At 47.3% G+C, this 17916-nt stretch overlaps 7 protein-coding genes across 7 annotated transcripts; 4 read left to right on the top strand and 3 right to left on the bottom strand.

Moving 5' to 3' along the window:
* Positions 1-727: 727 nt before the first annotated feature.
* On the top strand, positions 728-2932 carry EDB82DRAFT_545169 (uncharacterized protein; the record flags this gene model as incomplete). The annotated part of the gene is made up of 2 exons (XM_065609429.1): positions 728-2766; positions 2914-2932. 2 exons carry the CDS (start codon positions 728-730, stop codon positions 2930-2932), a joined length of 2058 nt encoding a protein of 685 aa, XP_065464707.1.
* A 957-nt stretch (positions 2933-3889) lies between these two features.
* On the top strand, positions 3890-5717 carry EDB82DRAFT_545168 (Mss4-like protein; the record flags this gene model as incomplete). The annotated part of the gene is made up of 2 exons (XM_025734284.2): positions 3890-3905; positions 4561-5717. 2 exons carry the CDS (start codon positions 3890-3892, stop codon positions 5715-5717), a joined length of 1173 nt encoding a protein of 390 aa, XP_025585106.2.
* A 79-nt stretch (positions 5718-5796) lies between these two features.
* EDB82DRAFT_554935 (S-adenosyl-L-methionine-dependent methyltransferase) lies at positions 5797-7588 on the bottom strand (the record flags this gene model as incomplete). The annotated part of the gene is made up of 11 exons (XM_025734283.2): positions 5797-6061; positions 6120-6382; positions 6446-6583; positions 6636-6673; positions 6772-6794; positions 6857-6985; positions 7038-7056; positions 7144-7166; positions 7226-7316; positions 7391-7435; positions 7520-7588. 11 exons carry the CDS (start codon positions 7586-7588, stop codon positions 5877-5879), a joined length of 1023 nt encoding a protein of 340 aa, XP_025585105.1. The 3' UTR covers positions 5797-5876.
* A 608-nt stretch (positions 7589-8196) lies between these two features.
* EDB82DRAFT_554929 (cytochrome P450) lies at positions 8197-9886 on the top strand (the record flags this gene model as incomplete). The annotated part of the gene is made up of 3 exons (XM_065609641.1): positions 8197-8404; positions 8556-9228; positions 9291-9886. The coding sequence occupies 3 exons, from the start codon at positions 8197-8199 to the stop codon at positions 9835-9837; spliced, it is 1428 nt and encodes a 475-aa protein (XP_065464706.1). The 3' UTR covers positions 9838-9886.
* A 691-nt stretch (positions 9887-10577) lies between these two features.
* On the bottom strand, positions 10578-10928 carry EDB82DRAFT_523954 (uncharacterized protein; the record flags this gene model as incomplete). Its single annotated transcript, XM_025734281.2, has 2 exons — positions 10578-10645; positions 10727-10928. The coding sequence occupies 2 exons, from the start codon at positions 10926-10928 to the stop codon at positions 10578-10580; spliced, it is 270 nt and encodes an 89-aa protein (XP_025585103.2).
* A 1017-nt stretch (positions 10929-11945) lies between these two features.
* Positions 11946-13380, bottom strand: EDB82DRAFT_497982 (uncharacterized protein). Its single transcript, XM_025734280.2, has one exon. The coding sequence runs from the start codon at positions 13272-13274 to the stop codon at positions 12438-12440; it is 837 nt and encodes a 278-aa protein (XP_025585102.1). The 5' UTR covers positions 13275-13380; the 3' UTR covers positions 11946-12437.
* Positions 13381-14703: 1323 nt separating this feature from the next.
* On the top strand, positions 14704-17911 carry EDB82DRAFT_162578 (uncharacterized protein). The gene has a single exon (XM_025734279.2). It carries the CDS (start codon positions 14842-14844, stop codon positions 17521-17523), a length of 2682 nt encoding a protein of 893 aa, XP_025585101.1. The 5' UTR covers positions 14704-14841; the 3' UTR covers positions 17524-17911.
* Positions 17912-17916: the final 5 nt, after the last annotated feature.

The following is a 17916-nucleotide window of genomic DNA, read 5'->3' as shown; positions in this document are numbered from 1 at the left end:
ATCTGCACAACGCATCGAGAACCAACGAGGAATGTCACTACAAGTGAGCTCGATAGATACGTCGTCGTCGTCGTTGTCGTCGTTGTGGCCGGAGGAGGAAGCATTGTTAGTATCGTCGGAGGCATTACAGTCGTCGTCGTCGTCAGAAGTGGGGTTAGAAGAAAACAATAGATTTATTGCAGTAAAGGTAAATTAGGCAGGCACGGATAAGGTTTGGACAAAGTCACTCACCTAAGGCAGGTGAAGCACAATCTTACTCAGGGTGTCCGGAAAATTGACCGCTGGAGGCATTAGAGACGGAATCAGTAGGTTAGTTTATGCTACCTAGACTAATTGGACTATTCTTCTTAGGCTGTTTATTTATGTATCTTCAAACTTAGGGTAAACTTTTCTGTTACCTAGCAGGCAGGCACAGATGATCTATTCCACCTCACGTGAGCCAGCCACTCATTTACGTAGTCTTACTTATTAGCTAAAGAGGAAGCATTGTACGACATGAAGTTGCGTTGGCGTCATCGCTGACACCCTTAGACCTGTTTATAAAACTTAAGCTGTCCTCAAAAGAGTCTAAACAGACCTCGATTTCCTGATTTCCTAGCTTCGATCCACGAGCTAACCCCGCAATCCGCCATGTCGATCCCAAGTATAAGAGCGACGACATCATCCAGCCATGACTTTAGTTGCTACTTTACTGAAAATACAACTTGCCGTCTCTATCCCGATTGTAATGGCACCGTTTATAGTTGTTTTGTTGACAGTGATCTATCTTAACTTTGCTTTGGGCGACGCCTGTCCTGTCTTTACTCAACAGCTCAGTGATCCTCCCTATGAGAATTACTTTTACTCTGACTGCAACACCGATGCCCAGGTCGTCGTGACCAGCCCTCTTCCCGATAGCAATTTGTCAATCATTGGTCCTCGACTGATTGTCGCATGGCCTGCAGGAAACAGCGGAATATGCACCTTCTTCAAGCCTCAGAGTGAAAAGAATGGTACGCTGGCAATCGAACTGATTAATTCCACTGTCGGGTCCCCGCTTGGCGTTATCAATCATATCGACGAAGACTCAGAGTATCCATTTGTTGGAATTGAGGGTGTGCTATCGTTCAACACCTCGGCGAATCTTACAGTGGCTATTCTGGGGAGCATCCGGAACATCCGCGACTTTACTGAGGGGCCCAGCATCCTTAACCCTGTGATCCAGAATGCTACCAATATTACAAGAGCTAAAAACGGAGGTGTTTTGATCTCTCGGTCATGGTTGGATAACGTCACGACTACGAACCTGTTGCTGGAGCCGTGGGAGAACAAGCAAAGTAGAATCGCTATCGATGACGAGACTATCAGCTTTGGGGCTGGTTTTTACCGATTCGCTGCTTCCTTCAACTACCCTCAGCTTAAACAGTTATCACCACAACAAGTCCTCAATAACCAATCCAAATCTCTAATGCAGAAAGAAGAGTCTCAAGTCCGCTCTCTATCATTCTTCTCCTATACCGATAAACTTCTTGCCGGCGGCTGGCGGTTCCTGACTTATTTCGGTCGTGACACCATGATCGCTGCACTGTTACTCGAGCCTGTATTGAGTGCAGGCAACAGCTCGGCGCTGGAAGCGGTGATCGGTGCAGTTTTAGAGCGCATCAACCGCACAGACGGGTCTGTCTGCCACGAAGAGACTATCGGCGACTACGCCACGTTTCTAAAATTGCAAAAGGGCATTGTCTCGACCGCGCCGGGCTTTACATATCCGATGGTCGATACCGACTTCTTTTTACCAATTCTCATGGACCGTTACTTCAGCGCATTGCCAGGCCGAGTCAACCCGCTACTCAGCACCAAGGCAGGTGAGGTTGATGTCGAAAATCGGAACTTGACATGGGGGAATCTGAGCTACATCAACGCACAGAAGATCATGAACATCACAGAGGCATTTGAAGAGGAACAGGTGGTAAAGAACTTGATTCAGCTCAAGAAAGGTGAGCTAGTTGGCCAATGGCGAGATTCAAGCTATGGCCTTGCGAATGGTCGGATACCTTTTGACGTGAACTGCGCCCTTGTGCCGGCAGCACTCTATGCTATCTCGAAGCTGTCAAAGATACCGGGTGTATACCCAAACACCTCCGAGACGAAGGAGTGGAGCAAGATTGCGGAGGGAAGAGCAAAGATATGGGAAGACAGCACTTTGCCACTCTTCCAGTATAACGTCACAGTTGATGAAGCTACTTCATATTTGGAGGATTATGTCGATACAAATACCTTCTATGATGGCCCGACAAACTCAAAGTCGCTTAACTATTCATCCTCCGGACGAGTAATAGATTATGCTCTGGCCATTAATACTACAAAGGACCAGGAAAAAATACAGATCACCCATACCGACACAGCATTTCATCTGTTTCTCCTCAATTCTACAAACAACGAGCAACTTACGACGTTCCTAAATGCCACGGCAAACGCTATACTCCGCCCTTTCCCTGCAGGTTTGAGCACACCATTTGGCATCGTCGTAGCGAATTCAGCCCTGGCAGATAACAAGGAGATCACCGCTGGCTTCACAAACTCTGCTTACCATGGTACTGTGGTGTGGAGTTGGCAACTAGCGTTGATGGCCAATGGACTAGAGCGTCAACTTGCAAGGTGTGCTTCGTCAAAGGACAAGAATGATAATGCTCCAGCATTCTGCACTGAAAATACTGTGCATAAAACTGTAAAGCTAGCATACAATCACCTATGGGACATTATTGAGGATAATAGTGAGAGACTGCAGTCAGAGGTCTGGAGTTGGAGCTATAGCAAAAAGGGTGGCTATCGGTTCGCACCCTTAGGAACCTTACCGCCTCCCCCTGGATTAGGGTCAGGAACAGAGAGCAATGTTCGACAGCTCTGGAGTCTGACGTTCCTTGCTGTGAAAAGGAACAAGCTCTTCACATGAAGAGGGTTGAGCTTGGATGATGCGACACAGCTTAACGCTTGCTGCCTTGCTCAGAAGGTTCCAGACGTGGATTTGAGGAAGAATGTCAAATTAGTCGGGCGCTTACCAAATTCAACAATGGTTTTTAATCCAAACAAATATCTATTTCTTATAAACCGAGGTCCCCGAAACTCAATCAAGCCGCCTCTGAAAGATCAAAACATTCGATTCGCTCGTCTCATCACTATATCTTGCGGTCGTCCTCGCATAAAGTGTGAAACCATTCCTCTCGACAACTTCAAGTAACGTCAAAAGTTTCATCTGTGTCTCGTCTTCGTCGTCGTGGCCAACGCTTCGCCAAGGGAATCCTTTAAACTTGATCTTGGCTCGTTCCGCTGTTACTTCATGTCTTTGGATATCCTTTACGAAAGCGGCAATGACATCGTTGACAAGATCACTTGATGGTGAGTTGAGTATCTTGAGCTTGTCGCCACCATGAAAGGAAATATTGACCCATTCACAGGGAGGTAGAATGTGGTATTGTCTGCGGAACACAAGTGCGTCTGAAACTTTGAGTTAACATGACATCCTCACTACAATACAACATTTTCTTCCTACCTTTTGTTCTGACTCTTTTACTTATCTCGATAGCAGAATAAATCACCCAGCCCATATTGTATAACGCTTCAATCATGCGTAGGACTAGTAAAAGTGATTCTTCACAACCGTTTGGATCATAACCCCATGGGTACCCTTTCAGCTTAAACTCCCTCGATTGCTCGCGAAGATAGACAGCCATTATACCTTTCCGCCAATTCTGATTAACTACTTCATGGATCGCAGCGACCTCTGTCTCGGAAAAGTTTATCATGTTAATACGATCCAAGGCGCTCCGAGTAATTGTAGCAAAATGGTTTCCGGTACTTGGAACATTTTGGATAGCTTTCCCGAACCTCGGTGGCGTTGGACTCGAGGTAGATGGCTCGGCGTAGTCGTAAAAAGCGGATTTGGTTTTCTCAGACATCTTGGCAGTTGTTTTTGGAAGAACTCAAGGAAACAGATAACATGTTGGATGTATTTAAAGGTCGTTCAGTGGCATCACGTCAGCCACAACGATAAGAACCAAGGTCCTACAGGTGGAAGGATTGGGGTCACCAGGTTGAGGCGGTGCGGGGGGCTATGCATCAGAGCCAATGAATGAAGGCAAATGACGCGTGAGAAGCGGCGCAGAAACAACAGTGGGTGAACGTGATACTGTTTGAAAAGGTCAGATTGAGTCTAACCATGATGAGGCGACGATACTTTGCCATGATGTGTGGCGCCCACATAAGCAGACAAACACTTAAAGGACAGAAACGACGTCGGGTAGAAGCTGTGTCTATTCACCATTTTACTTTCCAATCGAGATAGAGTCTTCCACAAGTAGACATATGCGGGCTTATCTGTCCTTCTCAGCTAATCGGAGCTCGTGATCATTTGCGCCCTTCAGCGCGGGGTATAATTTCACCTTGAAAGCATTTTATTCAAAGTTGCATTAAATTTATTTATTCACGTGGCAATAAAGTGTAAATTCCATCTTCAACTGCTTTATCGATCTCCATTTGTAAAAAGCACCTTCAACCCCATCTTGAATATGCCGACCCACGAAGACCAGAATATAACCCTCACGGCTCGATGCCTCTGCAAATCGTCCACCTTCTCTGCTCAATTGCCTCGGAACAAGGTGCCTCTTGAGGCGTCCATGTGCCACTGCACGTCGTGTCGAAACGTCACTGGGGCCATGTACAGCAGTGACACAGATTGGCCCGGTCCAATAGAGGAAGTCCTCAATTCCGAACTCAAGCGTTACGAGTTTACCTCGAATGTCCGTATCCTGTTCTGTGGTACCTGCTCCACGCCATTGTTCTGGCACCAGCACTACCAGAATAAGCCGCAGAGCATTGGTGTCTTCACTGGGGCTTTGAAAGACGTTAGGGTCAAAAATCTCGTCAAATTCGTGGACCAAATATTTGTGGGTGACACTCAAGATGGAGGCATTTCTCCATGGCTGTGGAATGTTAACCAAGATGGTTCGAGACTCCGACTTTGGAAGGGTAATAGGGATATGAGTGAAGAGTTGAGTGACAACTGGCCTACAAGTGCGGGAGGTCCTGTTCCTGGGGCTGTTTCAAGGGACAGTATACCTATCCGCTGTCGCTGCAAAGGAGTACAGTTTATGTTCCGACCAAGTAATGTGGACTTTTCCGACACGGCCCAAAACACGATACCTTTCTACGTCGACCCAAAGTCACATAAGCATCTAGCAACATTAGACCCATGCAGCTATTGTCGACTATCTGTTGGGGTTGACGTGATGAACTGGACATTCGCCCTTCCAGCGCAAATCGAATTCGCACAAGATTCCAAGGAAGGCAGTTTCCCTCGAAACACTCACGAACTGAAGGACGCTGTTCAAAGTCCCAACCGGGATCCTCGATATGGTACTCTTGCCATGTACCGTAGCTCATCAGATGTTCAACGATATTTCTGCTCACGGTGCTCTGCTTTGGTATTTTATACAGTGGATGACCGCCCGGATGTGATTGATGTGGCGGTTGGACTTCTCCAAGCACCAGAGGGAGCCAGAGCAGAGAGTGTCCTGGTTTGGCATCTAGGGGCTAAGACTATGGGTGATGAAGAACATGGAGATAGCTGGAGGGATACTTTTGCCAGGTCTGTCAACGAAACATCGGAGAGGTGGAGAATTGAGAAGGGACATCCGAAGACGTGGGCCAGGCTGGCAGCTGAAGACGCCAAAAACGAATGAGTTGTCGCTTCTATGTACATGGGAGAGTGAAAAAGAGGAAAGAATAATCCAAAAGATCCAGCTTGGGGTTGACAACTTAAATACGTGAAGGCAATATTTGAAGCGAAATGTGTAGGATGGGTCCCTAAGTTTAACAGTGAAAGAACTTTTGAATGCTATTTATGGTTTCCTTCCATAAACGACATAAATAGGCCACCATCCATGTATAGCTCGGTTCTTCATATCTCTCCTAACATCCACCAAGAACACCTCGACCTGCTCTGCAGTCCAACCTAAAGCGCGAGTGAATAAAGCAAGGCTCAGACCCGAAGCTCCATTACCGAGATTCTCATAATTCCACAAGCCTTGGTCGCGTATTAGTATGACTCAAAACCACCAATTCAAATGTTGAAGTAGACTCACCCATCTCCTTGAACTTGGGATCACGCGGCCAAGGATTAGTTGGCCACTTGTAGATAGTTTCTACGACATCTACGAAGCCCGCATCGAGTAGCTGCTGTTTATATCGTGTACAGCTGTCAAGATGGGCTCCGAACTTGTCAGCTGCTTCGAGCATCAATTCGCCCCATCTTGCCGCCGCACATCCCTCGGGAATAGTATTGTCGTCAGAGTGGAGTTGGAGAATGATATCTGATAATTCAAGCCAGCCACCTGACTCTAGATTGCTTTTGGGAGTGAGATAAGCTCGTTGTGAGAAAGACAGGGTCCATGGAACACTGTTAACTTACTCGTAGCTTTGTTGGATAAACTTTGGCCAGTCGCGAATTGATCCTGTCATCATGCGGGCATAAATAAGGTCAAACTTGTAAGAGAACGTCCACTGATCCTCTATGTCATCAATGTAAAACGTGAGGTTAGGAGGAACGCTAATGTTCATGTTAGTAAAGGTGCAGAGACGAAATTCGCAAGATCTCATACAAGCTGGGTTGCGTGGGGCTGAGATCGATGCCAACAACCTAGCGATAAGTTAGATGCTGTCGCTAGTGAAGGATTTTGCGGCTAGTCCTGCGTAGTTCTAGATTGATATATCAACTGGATTTCGAGACCACCTTACCTGTGTTTCGGGATGATCTTCAGCTACAGGCACCACACATCGTGAGAAGCATGCTCAAAAAGCCTCATTAGGATAGGGAACCAACCATAATCAATAGCCCAGACGCCAGTTCCGGTTCCGGCATCTAAAACCCTTCGGTGTGAATTTGCCTTGTCAACTGGCAAGTTAGAAAGTTTGCCATCAAACGTGAGGGTGAAAAGCATATGCTGTAGGTCTATTTTTTGTCTATGTTAGAAGGATGTTATCAGATATGGGCTTGAACATACCTAGTCTTTCATTCTCTGCCTAATGAACCAGAACGTAAAATTAGCTAGATATTCCTGATTCTTCCCTGCATGTATAGAACGCAGAGTGCTTGTCAATAACTCGTACCTCATCGTTGGGTAGCACATATCCTTGAGAATCAATGTTAGTCACATATCCCCACGCAGGGTATTTTCAGTAAGTAACTGACTTCCTTCCTTGAACGCATGATATGATCTGCCATTTTCTTGACGATGTCTCATAATACTCGAAGCGAGTGACTCTGACGAACTTGCTAGGGACTATGAAAGTATTTTCAGTGTGAGACTAACATTTAAACGGGTGATTTAGTACTGGCAACAAAAGCCAGACATACCAAAGCAAGGGCTGAGTCGGCGTCGCTATCGGTGTCATCTTGAGACTGCAACCAATTAGGTTTAGATTAGTAGACAATCTCAACAGGCTGATATTTGTAATAGTTTATGCGCAAGGACTGTGCACTTACATCAGCCACCAAATGATCAGGATGATCGATGGTGTCTTCTTCTTGATGCAAATTGCGAGAAGAAGACATGATTATCCTGTTCTTAGCATGCGTCAAATGAAAAGGAAAGGTGGAAAGGTTAATTTGGAGTTGTCAGTATGATGTGATGTCAGGCATTTGTCTATTTTTCTCCCCCGGCATTTGAAATTCGTCTGTCTTCATTGATTGGAGACGGAACAGAATAGGCCCGGAGGCTCACAGTGTTCGCTTCCAAAAGAAGCCCTGCCTGCATTAACATTGGCAGGGGATGGTTGCAAACCCTCGCGTTCCGAACGGAGCGGGTCTGACGGAAGACTTTCCCATTGGTATCGCTGCATATCCACAGTCTTAAAGTGGTAGTGATCATCGTGCTCGTGTTGTTCGACAACACCGAGACCAAGTTTTCAGGGATGCCGATACGTCCAGTCAGGGATTAAACTCAAACTTGACAGGTAGTTTTATACACTGTAGAGCATCCAACAGCCTGGAAACGCAAGCGAGGTCAACTTGGAGCGGGGCTTTGGATGAAAACTGAATGGTCTGTAAGGCACATGCAAAGATACATATATTCACTCATAGAGGACATGTGCTTTGCGCGCATGCAAACAACCAACTGCATCAACCACTCTGTATTGGTTTCTTCCTTCTTTTGTCTCTCGATGGGTCTTCTCCAACTGGACTCCAGAGCTTTTGCTCTTGTCGGTTTGCTGGTCTTTGCTGTATATGTTGTCACTACGCTTCGCCAATGGGCACGTCTACGACACTTCCAGGGGCCCGCTTTCGCTGGCTTCTCCCAGTTGTGGCTTATTTCCTGCGTTGGTGGTGGCCGAACTCATCTTGACCTCTGGGAGGCATGCAAGAAATATGGTAAGTTGTCTAAGGTAGCCCTGAACAACGCCAAGTCCCAAGCTTGATCATCTCAAGACTGTGGGAAATCTGTTCCATATCATTTTCGCAATTGATTCATTTTATAACTCATTGACCATACCATAATGCCACTCACTAATATGGTCTATAGGAGATATCGCACGTGTTGGGCCAAACGATCTCATCACATCTGATCCAGACTTGATGAGGCACATGCTCAATGTTCGCACACGGTTTCAACGCTCAAGCTGGTACGATGCCATGCGACTAGATCCCACCAAGGACAACGTACTGTCTCAGCGCAATGACGATTTGCATGCTAGTACTCGTTCCAAAATGGTCGCGGCGTATTCCGGCAAAGAGGTCGACAACATCGAAACGACCGTTGACACCAATGTTGAACGTCTCATCGATCTACTGGAAACGAAGTATATTGCCAATAATAAGGCTTTTGACTTTGGCTACAAGGCGCAGTATTTTACCCTTGATGTTATCTCTTCCCTCGCTTTTGGCGAGGAGTTTGGTGATTTGGAATCCGACTCTGATGTCAACGGCTACATCCAGGCAATGGAGGAGAGCATGCCTACTATCATCGTCACGACCGTCATGCCTTGGATGATGAAACTACTGCAGCTACCTATTTTCAAACCTATGCTTCCCTCAGAAAAGGACAAGGTTGGTGTTGGAAAGGTCATGGCTATTGCTAAGAGAGTTGCGGCGGCGCGATTCGGTCCCGATGCCAAGGAACAAAGAGACATGATCGGCTCTTTTGTTGCCCGAGGACTACTCCAGCACGAAGTGGAATCAGAAATTCTCATGCAAATGTAGGTTATGGCATACCACATAATCCACTCTTGGGCATTTCAAAGCGCTGACGTACCAATAGTCTAGCTGGAGCTGATACTACAGCAACCGCTATTCGAGCAACCATGCTGTATATCCTCACTAACCCTCGAGTGATTGAGAAAATGCGAGCCGAAATTGACCAAGCCAGACCTAGTCTACCTGTCATTACAGACAGTGAAGCACGTGATATGCCATATCTGCAAGCTGTCGTCAAGGAAGGTCTTCGAATTCACCCACCAGTCGTCGGTCTCATGTCCAAGGAAGTTCCTGCCGGTGGCGATACATTCAAAGGAAAGTACTTGCCAGGCGGAACCAAAATCGGGTATTGTGCTTGGGGAATATTCCGCCGAAGGGATATCTGGGGTGACGATGCTGATGAATTCCGTCCTGAACGCTGGCTAGACTGCTCTGAGGATCAGCTTCGCTTGATGGAAGGCACTCTTGAACTTGTCTTTGGGTATGGACGATGGCAATGCCTGGGGAAGACCATTGCACAAATGGAATTAAACAAAGTTTTTGTTGAGGTGAGTGCATGCTTAAGCAGTCCAAGTTCTCTTGGAGTTGAATATGCTAACGTTTTCTCGTAACTTTGTAGCTTGTCCGACGCTTTGATCTCTCAGTGGTAGATCCTATCAAACCATGGCATTCAATCAATGTTGGAGTTTTCCTACAATCTGAATACTGGATCCGAGGATACAGACGGAAGAATTGATAGTATCAAGCATTCGCCATTGTCTCCTCAACAAAGCTTGTGGCATGAACATCGGGTCCAGTTAATATGACTGCGATGAACCTCAAGCAATACATAACTTGGGAGTTCAAACCTGTTTTCTCTTTCTATAACAAGAAACCATTCCGTAATCATCATACAAGGTATCCAGTTCTGTGACTCGTAAATCTTTTTATGTCTATATGAGTACAACATCGGTCTATGCCAGGAGATTCTTTTGAAAGGTTTCACACAAGGACAAGTTAGCAGAAAGAAGAGAGAATGAACATTTAATATCAGTATGCAGTACCTATAGTCGTCCTTATCTTACACATTGGTCGGGATTATTGTATATACCTATAATCCTCTCTCACCTGACCCATTGCTGTCTAAACAAAATATCATTTTCAGCTTCACCTTACTGAGGTACATCTATACAAGCAGGTACAAAGAATGGCACACGCTGTCGGTGAACTATAAGGTCAGGTGGGAAAGTGTGTCACAGCGGATGGTCATCAAATCTATTCATATAGGATGCTTGGTTAGCTATGTTGACCTTGACCGAGACGACGTTCCATCTTCAAAACAATAGCAACAGAAACCTTGTCGACCACGACTCTAATGCTGTTCTCCCTTACCAGCGTGCTTATAAAGCCTGTTGATGAGAGAAGAAGTCACAAGTTCAACTTTATGAAATAAGTTAGAAGCGACCGGTCTACTTGCACTGAATCACTCACCTTATAAAACCGATTGGGAAGCAACTTAACAGCTGCAGCAGAAGGGATAGTCGCGGAGGTAACAGCACTTGCGGCCGTTCTGGCAGCCGGTGCAGTTGGTTCCTCGGCAGGCCTGGCGAGGAAGAAGCTCGTCACGGGGGACCTTGGAGATCTGCTCGTCGGTCATGGCTGGCACCGCAGAGGCAACGCTGATAATCGAGGCAATGGCGAAGAGGGTGGTAGTGAACTTCATGTTGAAGGTTAGTTGATGTTGTAGATGGAAGAGACTTGTGAAGGATGTTGATTTGGTGATACGATCTCAGTGAAGGAGATTCTTCAGGCTTTTTATATCTCCAAACCTAATTTTATTCTCCTCTTTACCTTCCTATTCTGTTACGGGTATGTTTTTGTGTTGTTGAATCCTCAAGATAACGGGCGGCCGCCGTATCAAGTCTTGGCCAGGATCGTAAATGGGACACTATGCATGTGCAAAGATTTCAGAAACTATCCGGAACGACCTATAGATGTATGCATATGAAGCTTACTGAAGATATATGCAACTCTAAATCTTGGTGGGATTAAAGTGTCATGGAATTTTGCTCACCTGCCTAAGTCGGTATTGTAGGATTCTTGACCATGCCTTAACAGCATCATCATTATCCAATCGCCACTTCGTTAACTACCTAAGGTACACCGAAGCATTTACCCCGCAATAAATAATAGCTTTTTTTTTTCTACTATCCTATTCTTGGACTGCAAAGTTTCCGAGCAAACAGTCCGAGGCCACCAATATAGCTCTGGATTCTCGCACAATACATAAAGCGTCGCGTAGATGTAAGTGATCAGATGGTATCTTCATAGCCACGCAAGGACATGCATGCATAGCATGCCCAACTACCTAGATAACACATACCATCCCGAATGTGATTGGATAGATGTGAGACTCTAGTGCAATATCTGCATCAAACTAGGGAGGGTTCTATTCCTTCGCCGACGGTCCGCTACGGGAGCTTAAGCTAAGTTAATCCTCATGAACGGTAGATTTTGGCCGATATAACAGTCGGGATGCTGCAGCGCCAGTAGCAGTTCATTTAGTCTTGCATCCTGGGCGTGAAGGTTGGAGCAGACTTGCAATCTCACCTTCAGCTTAATTACAGTCTGTATACAACTACTGATCAAACTTGGATCATATTTTATACTTCAAGTTGCCGAGGGTATAAGAGACGCAGTTATAGTGTTTACAAAATGTGTGAAATACACCTAGAAAGATACTACTGATAGGAGCTACCTTCCTATATAGGAAACTGAGACTCTCTGCTGTGCCAGAAGGATTCCAAAAAATGACTAACTCTATTCATCGTGTTGGGTAACATGTATGGAATCCGAGCAGAATTCTATATTCAGTCAAGTGCTTACTGAGTAAATGCATCATTATCTCGATACCTTAGATCAGTGGGTTAATAGAGGCTGTAGAGTATTGCCAACAACATCTATGGACGCTACCAAAAAAAAATAACTTCTGTGGTAAATACCCAACTTGTGGAGAGGATGCTTACATTCTTCCGTTTTTCCTTCAACAGCTGACTGTAAATTAAGGTCCTTGAACGCGTTCGTACTCAATAACTGAAAAGGTATTGCATATCTCCTCGCCTAGCGTCTTCTCTGTTGGCTCTGCTACTTTTCCTTATGGAGTTATCAGCCACAGCAGTAGTTGCTATATCCAACTTTCCATACTCTCAAGACTACGTCTGCCTTGAATCAGCTAGATATGTCCTCCAGCCATTAGGTTAGCTTGCTCCTCCCTCTTAGCCGTCCTCAGAGTCTTGACTCTCTTCAAATTCTCAAACTTCTTCTGCGCACGCTTATCCCTCAAGCACATGCCCACCAAGACAGCCATACAGCCTGCGATACAAGCTGCAAAAATTGATGCCACGACTATGCCTTCTGTGCCAATCTCGTTGTGCTGCTCCATACATACCGTCGCGCCAGAGTCGGGGTGTATCTCACAGAAGAGGCCAGGGGCGCAGGTGCTGGACGTCATCCTGTTTGTGATGCACGAGGCGCTCTCGGTGCGGCCGTCAGTTGTGATGTGGCAGACGACGCTGGTGGATACAGTTGTACTATAACATGATGCTCCTTGCTCTAGAGATGTGACAGTACTTCTTGTAGACGTTGGATCGCTTGATGTTTCGGTGGACGAGACTGTGGACGATGAAGACAATTGCTCGGTTGACGTCGCTTCTGTAGTTGACTCTTCAGTCGTTGATACAGGATTTTCTGTTGTCGTTGTTTGTTTGTCTTCTGTGGTTGTAGTCTCGTCCTCTGTCGTCGTCTCTTCGTCTTTGGTAGTCTCTCTCGTCTCAGATTTTGGTTCTGTCGACGTTTCATTGTCGTCTGTTTCGCTCGTATCTTGTCGTCGAATCCATTGTTGCCATCTTTCTACCAGCGGACCCTTTTCCCATGGTTCTTGATGTGAATTTTGTGCATCTATGTGTGTGTCGAAAGCACTTGCCTCTGGTTGCTGTACGTCATTCGTCTTACGCCCAGCCACAAATAAGCCCTGGGAGATAAGCGTCACAATTACAGTCGCGGGTCGCATGTTGATGGCAATTCAGAGTCGTTAATCGATGAAGGGTGTCAAATTAGATTTGTTATGAAATGCGATAAGGCAGTAGTAATATGTTTGCATTTCTGTGGTGTGACATGTCTTTCAGCCATCCACCTCGTATTCTCTATGACAATTCATATGATTCTTTATTGGAGTTTCTATAAAAAGAATTTTAGGCCGCGCGTAGCTCAGCCATTCTCAGCCCACCAAATGCTGATCTGATCAGCAGTCTTCAGGGTGATTGGGCCATTATTTTGGGGCATAATGACTGCCAATAGAATACCCTCTGAGCAGTGAATGTGTTGTACAGTCAAATGCATGTATCGAGATCGTTTTGGGCCTGGTCAATGAGAGCTTTCATAAGTCCTGTGTTATGCATGCATAATAATTCATGCTATAATTGTAAGCTAAACATGGAGCGGATGTCGGATTATCTTGATCCGACACTAGCACTAACATTTTTCCCACCGTGTGAGGGAGGCAATTGGAAAAGCAGACAAAGTAGACGTGGCAGTACCACTGTCAAATATTCCTACAGTTAAAGACAATTCAACCACTTCCACAGCAGCCGGACTTGGAGATAGTTTTTAAAGAAATATGCTTATTGTTAGTCGAAAATTAATTATTTTGCTCTCAAGCTCAAGATGCGATATTGTTAGAATTGGCACAGTTATTGATTGAATTTTATATTGACATGGTCACTGTTCAGGCCTTTAGGGTAGCTTCATTAAAACCAATGTACACCTATCCTCTTTCATAATACATGATCCGTATGCTTTTATTATATCTCTCTTGACACATAAAGTGACAGTTATGTATGGAGATATGAGCGCATGTTCATTCTCACAAATACTTTAATATTGTCATGTTGGTGCATTATAGGGCAGCCCACGTTGTGTCGTACTACGTAGTGCAAGTTTCAGCTTGACTGTTTCACAGGGAATGAATGGAAATTCTTGGACTGACAAGCCAGAAAGACTGAAAAGCGGATTCAAAAGGCGCAATAGCAACAATCTTGTTTTTACGTGCCCAGCTCTGGGCAAACCAGCCACTGTTCGAAACGCGGAGCACTGAATCCAGCCGCAATGATGCAATTTATTGGTAGCGCAACAAAAGTCGACAGGCCTAGACCTTGTAGGACCAGGGAAATAAAAAGTACAGACGTAATCCCAGCGTTGATCTTAAGTTCCAGCTGTTCAGAACAAACGATCGCAGATTTAATGGGCATGTGGATGACGGAGTTGGCGTCGCCCTTGTCCCAAGACAGTAAGATCGACAGGGATGCTACCAACCAAAGCTGGGAAACCTGGACGTCAATCACAGATTTGGCGGCACCCCACACGATCTGTTAGTTCCCGTAGTGGTCATGATGATGTCGACGACGTTGACAAGCTAAGCTGTCCTTGTTTGAAGGCCAGTAGAGGAATATATGAAGCTGAGATAGCGTCTACCAAAGGCAATTATCACAGCATCCACTCAATAAAATAATACATCCACCAACTTGATACCCAAAACTCTTCCCTTTTGATACCCAAGTACCTCCCTGAACCACATCAAAATGAGCAGCCTCGGAGCCAAGGTTAAAGATATTCTCCATAAGGACCGCCCTGACGATTCCAACACTACTCCCCATCCCCCAGGTTCGTTCCCCACAGAAGACATGGAACCCAGCGAAATTGAGCAAGGCTGGTCCAAAGGACACGAACAAAACAAGCTACACAAGGCTGACGACCCCCGCGGTTGGACAGAGAGCGAAAGGGAACCTTCTCGCGGCCATGGATACAAGGACTCAGGTGTCGGAATGACCGAGTCTGACAACCGCACTTCCTACAAGCCTTCACAGGACCCCATGTCCGAGAGACGCAATGAGCCCTTCTCTGAGAGACGAGACGACAACCTGAACCGAACAAGCGAGTCCGGTGCATTGGGACAAAAGGAACCCCTTGCACCATCTACCGCCGAGCACCCCTACTGGGGCGATATCCCTAGCCGAGGAGGTGTTCACAACTCTGTGATTGGCCATGGTAGCCCCGAGGACGAAGAGCGACGCCACAAGGCCATTCATACCGGTGCGACAGAGCCAACTCGAACATCTGGCACTCTGGAGAGCGGTACCTTCCTCAGCCGACGCGATCGCGACGAGGCTTCTACCAACACTGAGCCCTACGGCGGCCGACCCAGCGACCGACAGCGCCCTGACGAGAGAACATCTGGCTCGCACTTCAAGGAGGGCCTTGCTGGCGCGGGTGCTGCCGGCACTGAGCCCTACGGCGGCCGACCCAACGACCGACAGCGCCCTGACGAGAGAACATCTGGCTCGCACTTCAAGGAGGGCCTTGCTGGCGCGGGTGCTGCCGGCACTGCTGCCTATGGAGCTCACGAGTTGAACAAGCAACACAACGACAATGAGGAGGCTAGAAGGTTTGATCAGACTACCGATCGATCCCAGCCTGAGGAACACAAGCAGAGGGCGTTCCCTCTCCTTGGCAAAGATCATAAGGAGTCTCATCAAACTGAGAAGGTCAAGGAAGACAAGCACAAGGACAAGGACCACGATAGCAAGCTCGGCGGTCTCTTCGGCCGAAAGAGCAGCAAGGATGAGACTACTCGTGTCGAGGAGCAAGATCGGGACAAGCACCATCACTCAAAGACTGGTCCCGCCCTTGGTGCTGCTGGCGCTGCTGGAGCGTATGCCGCTACTAGGGATCGTGACGACGACAACCGCCGTGACACAACCACCGGTAAATATCAAGAGCCTTCTGCTCAAGACACATACAAGGAAGACAAGAAGCACGACAGCAAGCTGGGTGCCCTCTTCCACCGAAAGGGAAGCAAAGATCAGACTGAAAGCACCGAAGATTATGACAAGGACAAGCATCACCACTCCAAGACTGGCCCTGCTTTGGCAGCTGCCGGTGCCGCTGGTGCTGGTGGCGCTTATGCTGCTACGAGAAACCGACACGACGATGACAACAACCGTCGTGATACCACTGCTGGCGCATATCAGGACCCTTCTGCAGCCCAGCACACTACCAAGTACCCTGCTGCTGGTCTCGACTCTACTCGGGATTACAACTCGCAGAACCCTTCCTCTGGTGGTGTTACTCAGAAGCCCTACCGACAAGAGGATATTGATTACCACCGCGGCTCCGGACTTGCCACTGGTGCTGCCGCAGGTCTCGGCGCTGGTGCCCTTGCATCACACCATGGCCGTCGCGACGACGATCGAGCCGCTACTCAGCCAATGTCAGGCTATGACAACCAGAGCTACGACCCTACTGCTACTTCTCAGTCTCATCAGCAGCAAGGCTATCAGCAGCAAGGCTATCAGCAGCAAGGCTATCAGCAGCAAGGCTCTCAGCAGCAAGGCTCTCAGCACCTCCACGGTTTGAGTGCGCCCGCTGTCGCCGGCTACTCTGACTCCAAGGAGCGTCAAGACGCTCAAGGCGCCCAGGCTGCCAACTTCTCCCACAAGGACCCTGTGGGACAGACTCAGCAGTATGACTCTCACCGAGGTGCTGGCCTTGCTGCCGGCGCCGGCGCTGCCGGTCTAGGTGCTGGCACATTGGCGTCTCGCTCTGGTCATGATCGCAATGAGCACTCTGGCCTTGACTCTAACAGAGGGTTCGAGAACCAGTCCGCATACCCCACTGAGGGTTCCGCTATGAACCCGTCTTCTCGTTCCTATGAGCAGCAGGACTCCAACCGTGGTATTGGCTTCGGCGCTGGTGCTGCTGCTGGACTCGGTGCTGGTGCCCTTGCTTCTCGTTCTGGTCGCGACCATGATGAGCGCTCAGGCCTTGGATCCAACCGAGGCTTTGAGTCCAGCAATGCTTACTCCAGCGAGCGTTCTGCCATGAATCCTGCATCTCAGTCATACGAGCAGCACGATTCGCATCGAGGCGCTGGACTTGCTGGAGGTGCTGCTGCCGGCCTTGGAGGAGGAGCTCTTGCTTCCCATGCCACTGAACATAGACGCGAGAATGACCAATTCACCACCGGCAACGACCAACGCGGCTTCCAGACCGGGAACACTGGCTCTGGTCTTGGTAACACCCCCGGCATGGGTAACACTGGTTTCGACTCTTCCAACAAGCAGTCCATCCCTGGATCTCAACACGAGTCTCAGCCCTTCACAGAGCGAAAGGAGGAACATGACCATACTCTCATGGATAACGCCAACGCTGGAAAGTACAACAAGCTTGCGTCTGGTACACCCTCTGGCATCGCGTACGACTAGATGAGTTGGAGGAGTATGGTATTGGGTGGTATTGATGGGAATGATATATGATTATGAAGCATGTTTATTTGACTTTTAGTTTGATAGATGATATTAATCTGATTGATAATTACTTTGTGTTGCTTGTTGTCTCTTATGTATCCCGGGGCTCTTTCTAAATCAGCTGCACAAACGTGATCATCTAATCCTTCAACACCAAAGCAGTTTTTAGAATCATTGGCCTGTAGATAATGCCTGATAATCGGGCGTCATTCGCTAATTTGTACCGATCTCATCCCTTGAACAGGCCAGTTGATAGCGAAAGGGAGGGCCAGTACTGTCACGCCTATCGTTATCATCCCCATGTCCCTAGTCGCGCACACACATCTCGTCACTGTTCTCAGTTAAGCCACG

The sequence above is a fragment of the Fusarium venenatum genome (assembly GCF_020744135.1).
Source record: "Fusarium venenatum strain MPI-CAGE-CH-0201 chromosome Unknown EDB82scaffold_2, whole genome shotgun sequence".
Taxonomy (NCBI): domain Eukaryota; kingdom Fungi; phylum Ascomycota; class Sordariomycetes; order Hypocreales; family Nectriaceae; genus Fusarium; species Fusarium venenatum.
Note: the sequence above shows the minus strand (reverse complement) of the source record. Positions and strands in the feature narration are given on the sequence as shown.

What these genes read in the sequence shown, in the direction of transcription:
- EDB82DRAFT_497982 (XM_025734280.2), bottom strand. Translation starts at nt 13,274, where the DNA reads ATGCGACCCGCGACTGTAATTGTGACGCTTATCTCCCAGGGCTTATTT.
- EDB82DRAFT_162578 (XM_025734279.2), top strand. Translation starts at nt 14,842, where the DNA reads ATGAGCAGCCTCGGAGCCAAGGTTAAAGATATTCTCCATAAGGACCGC.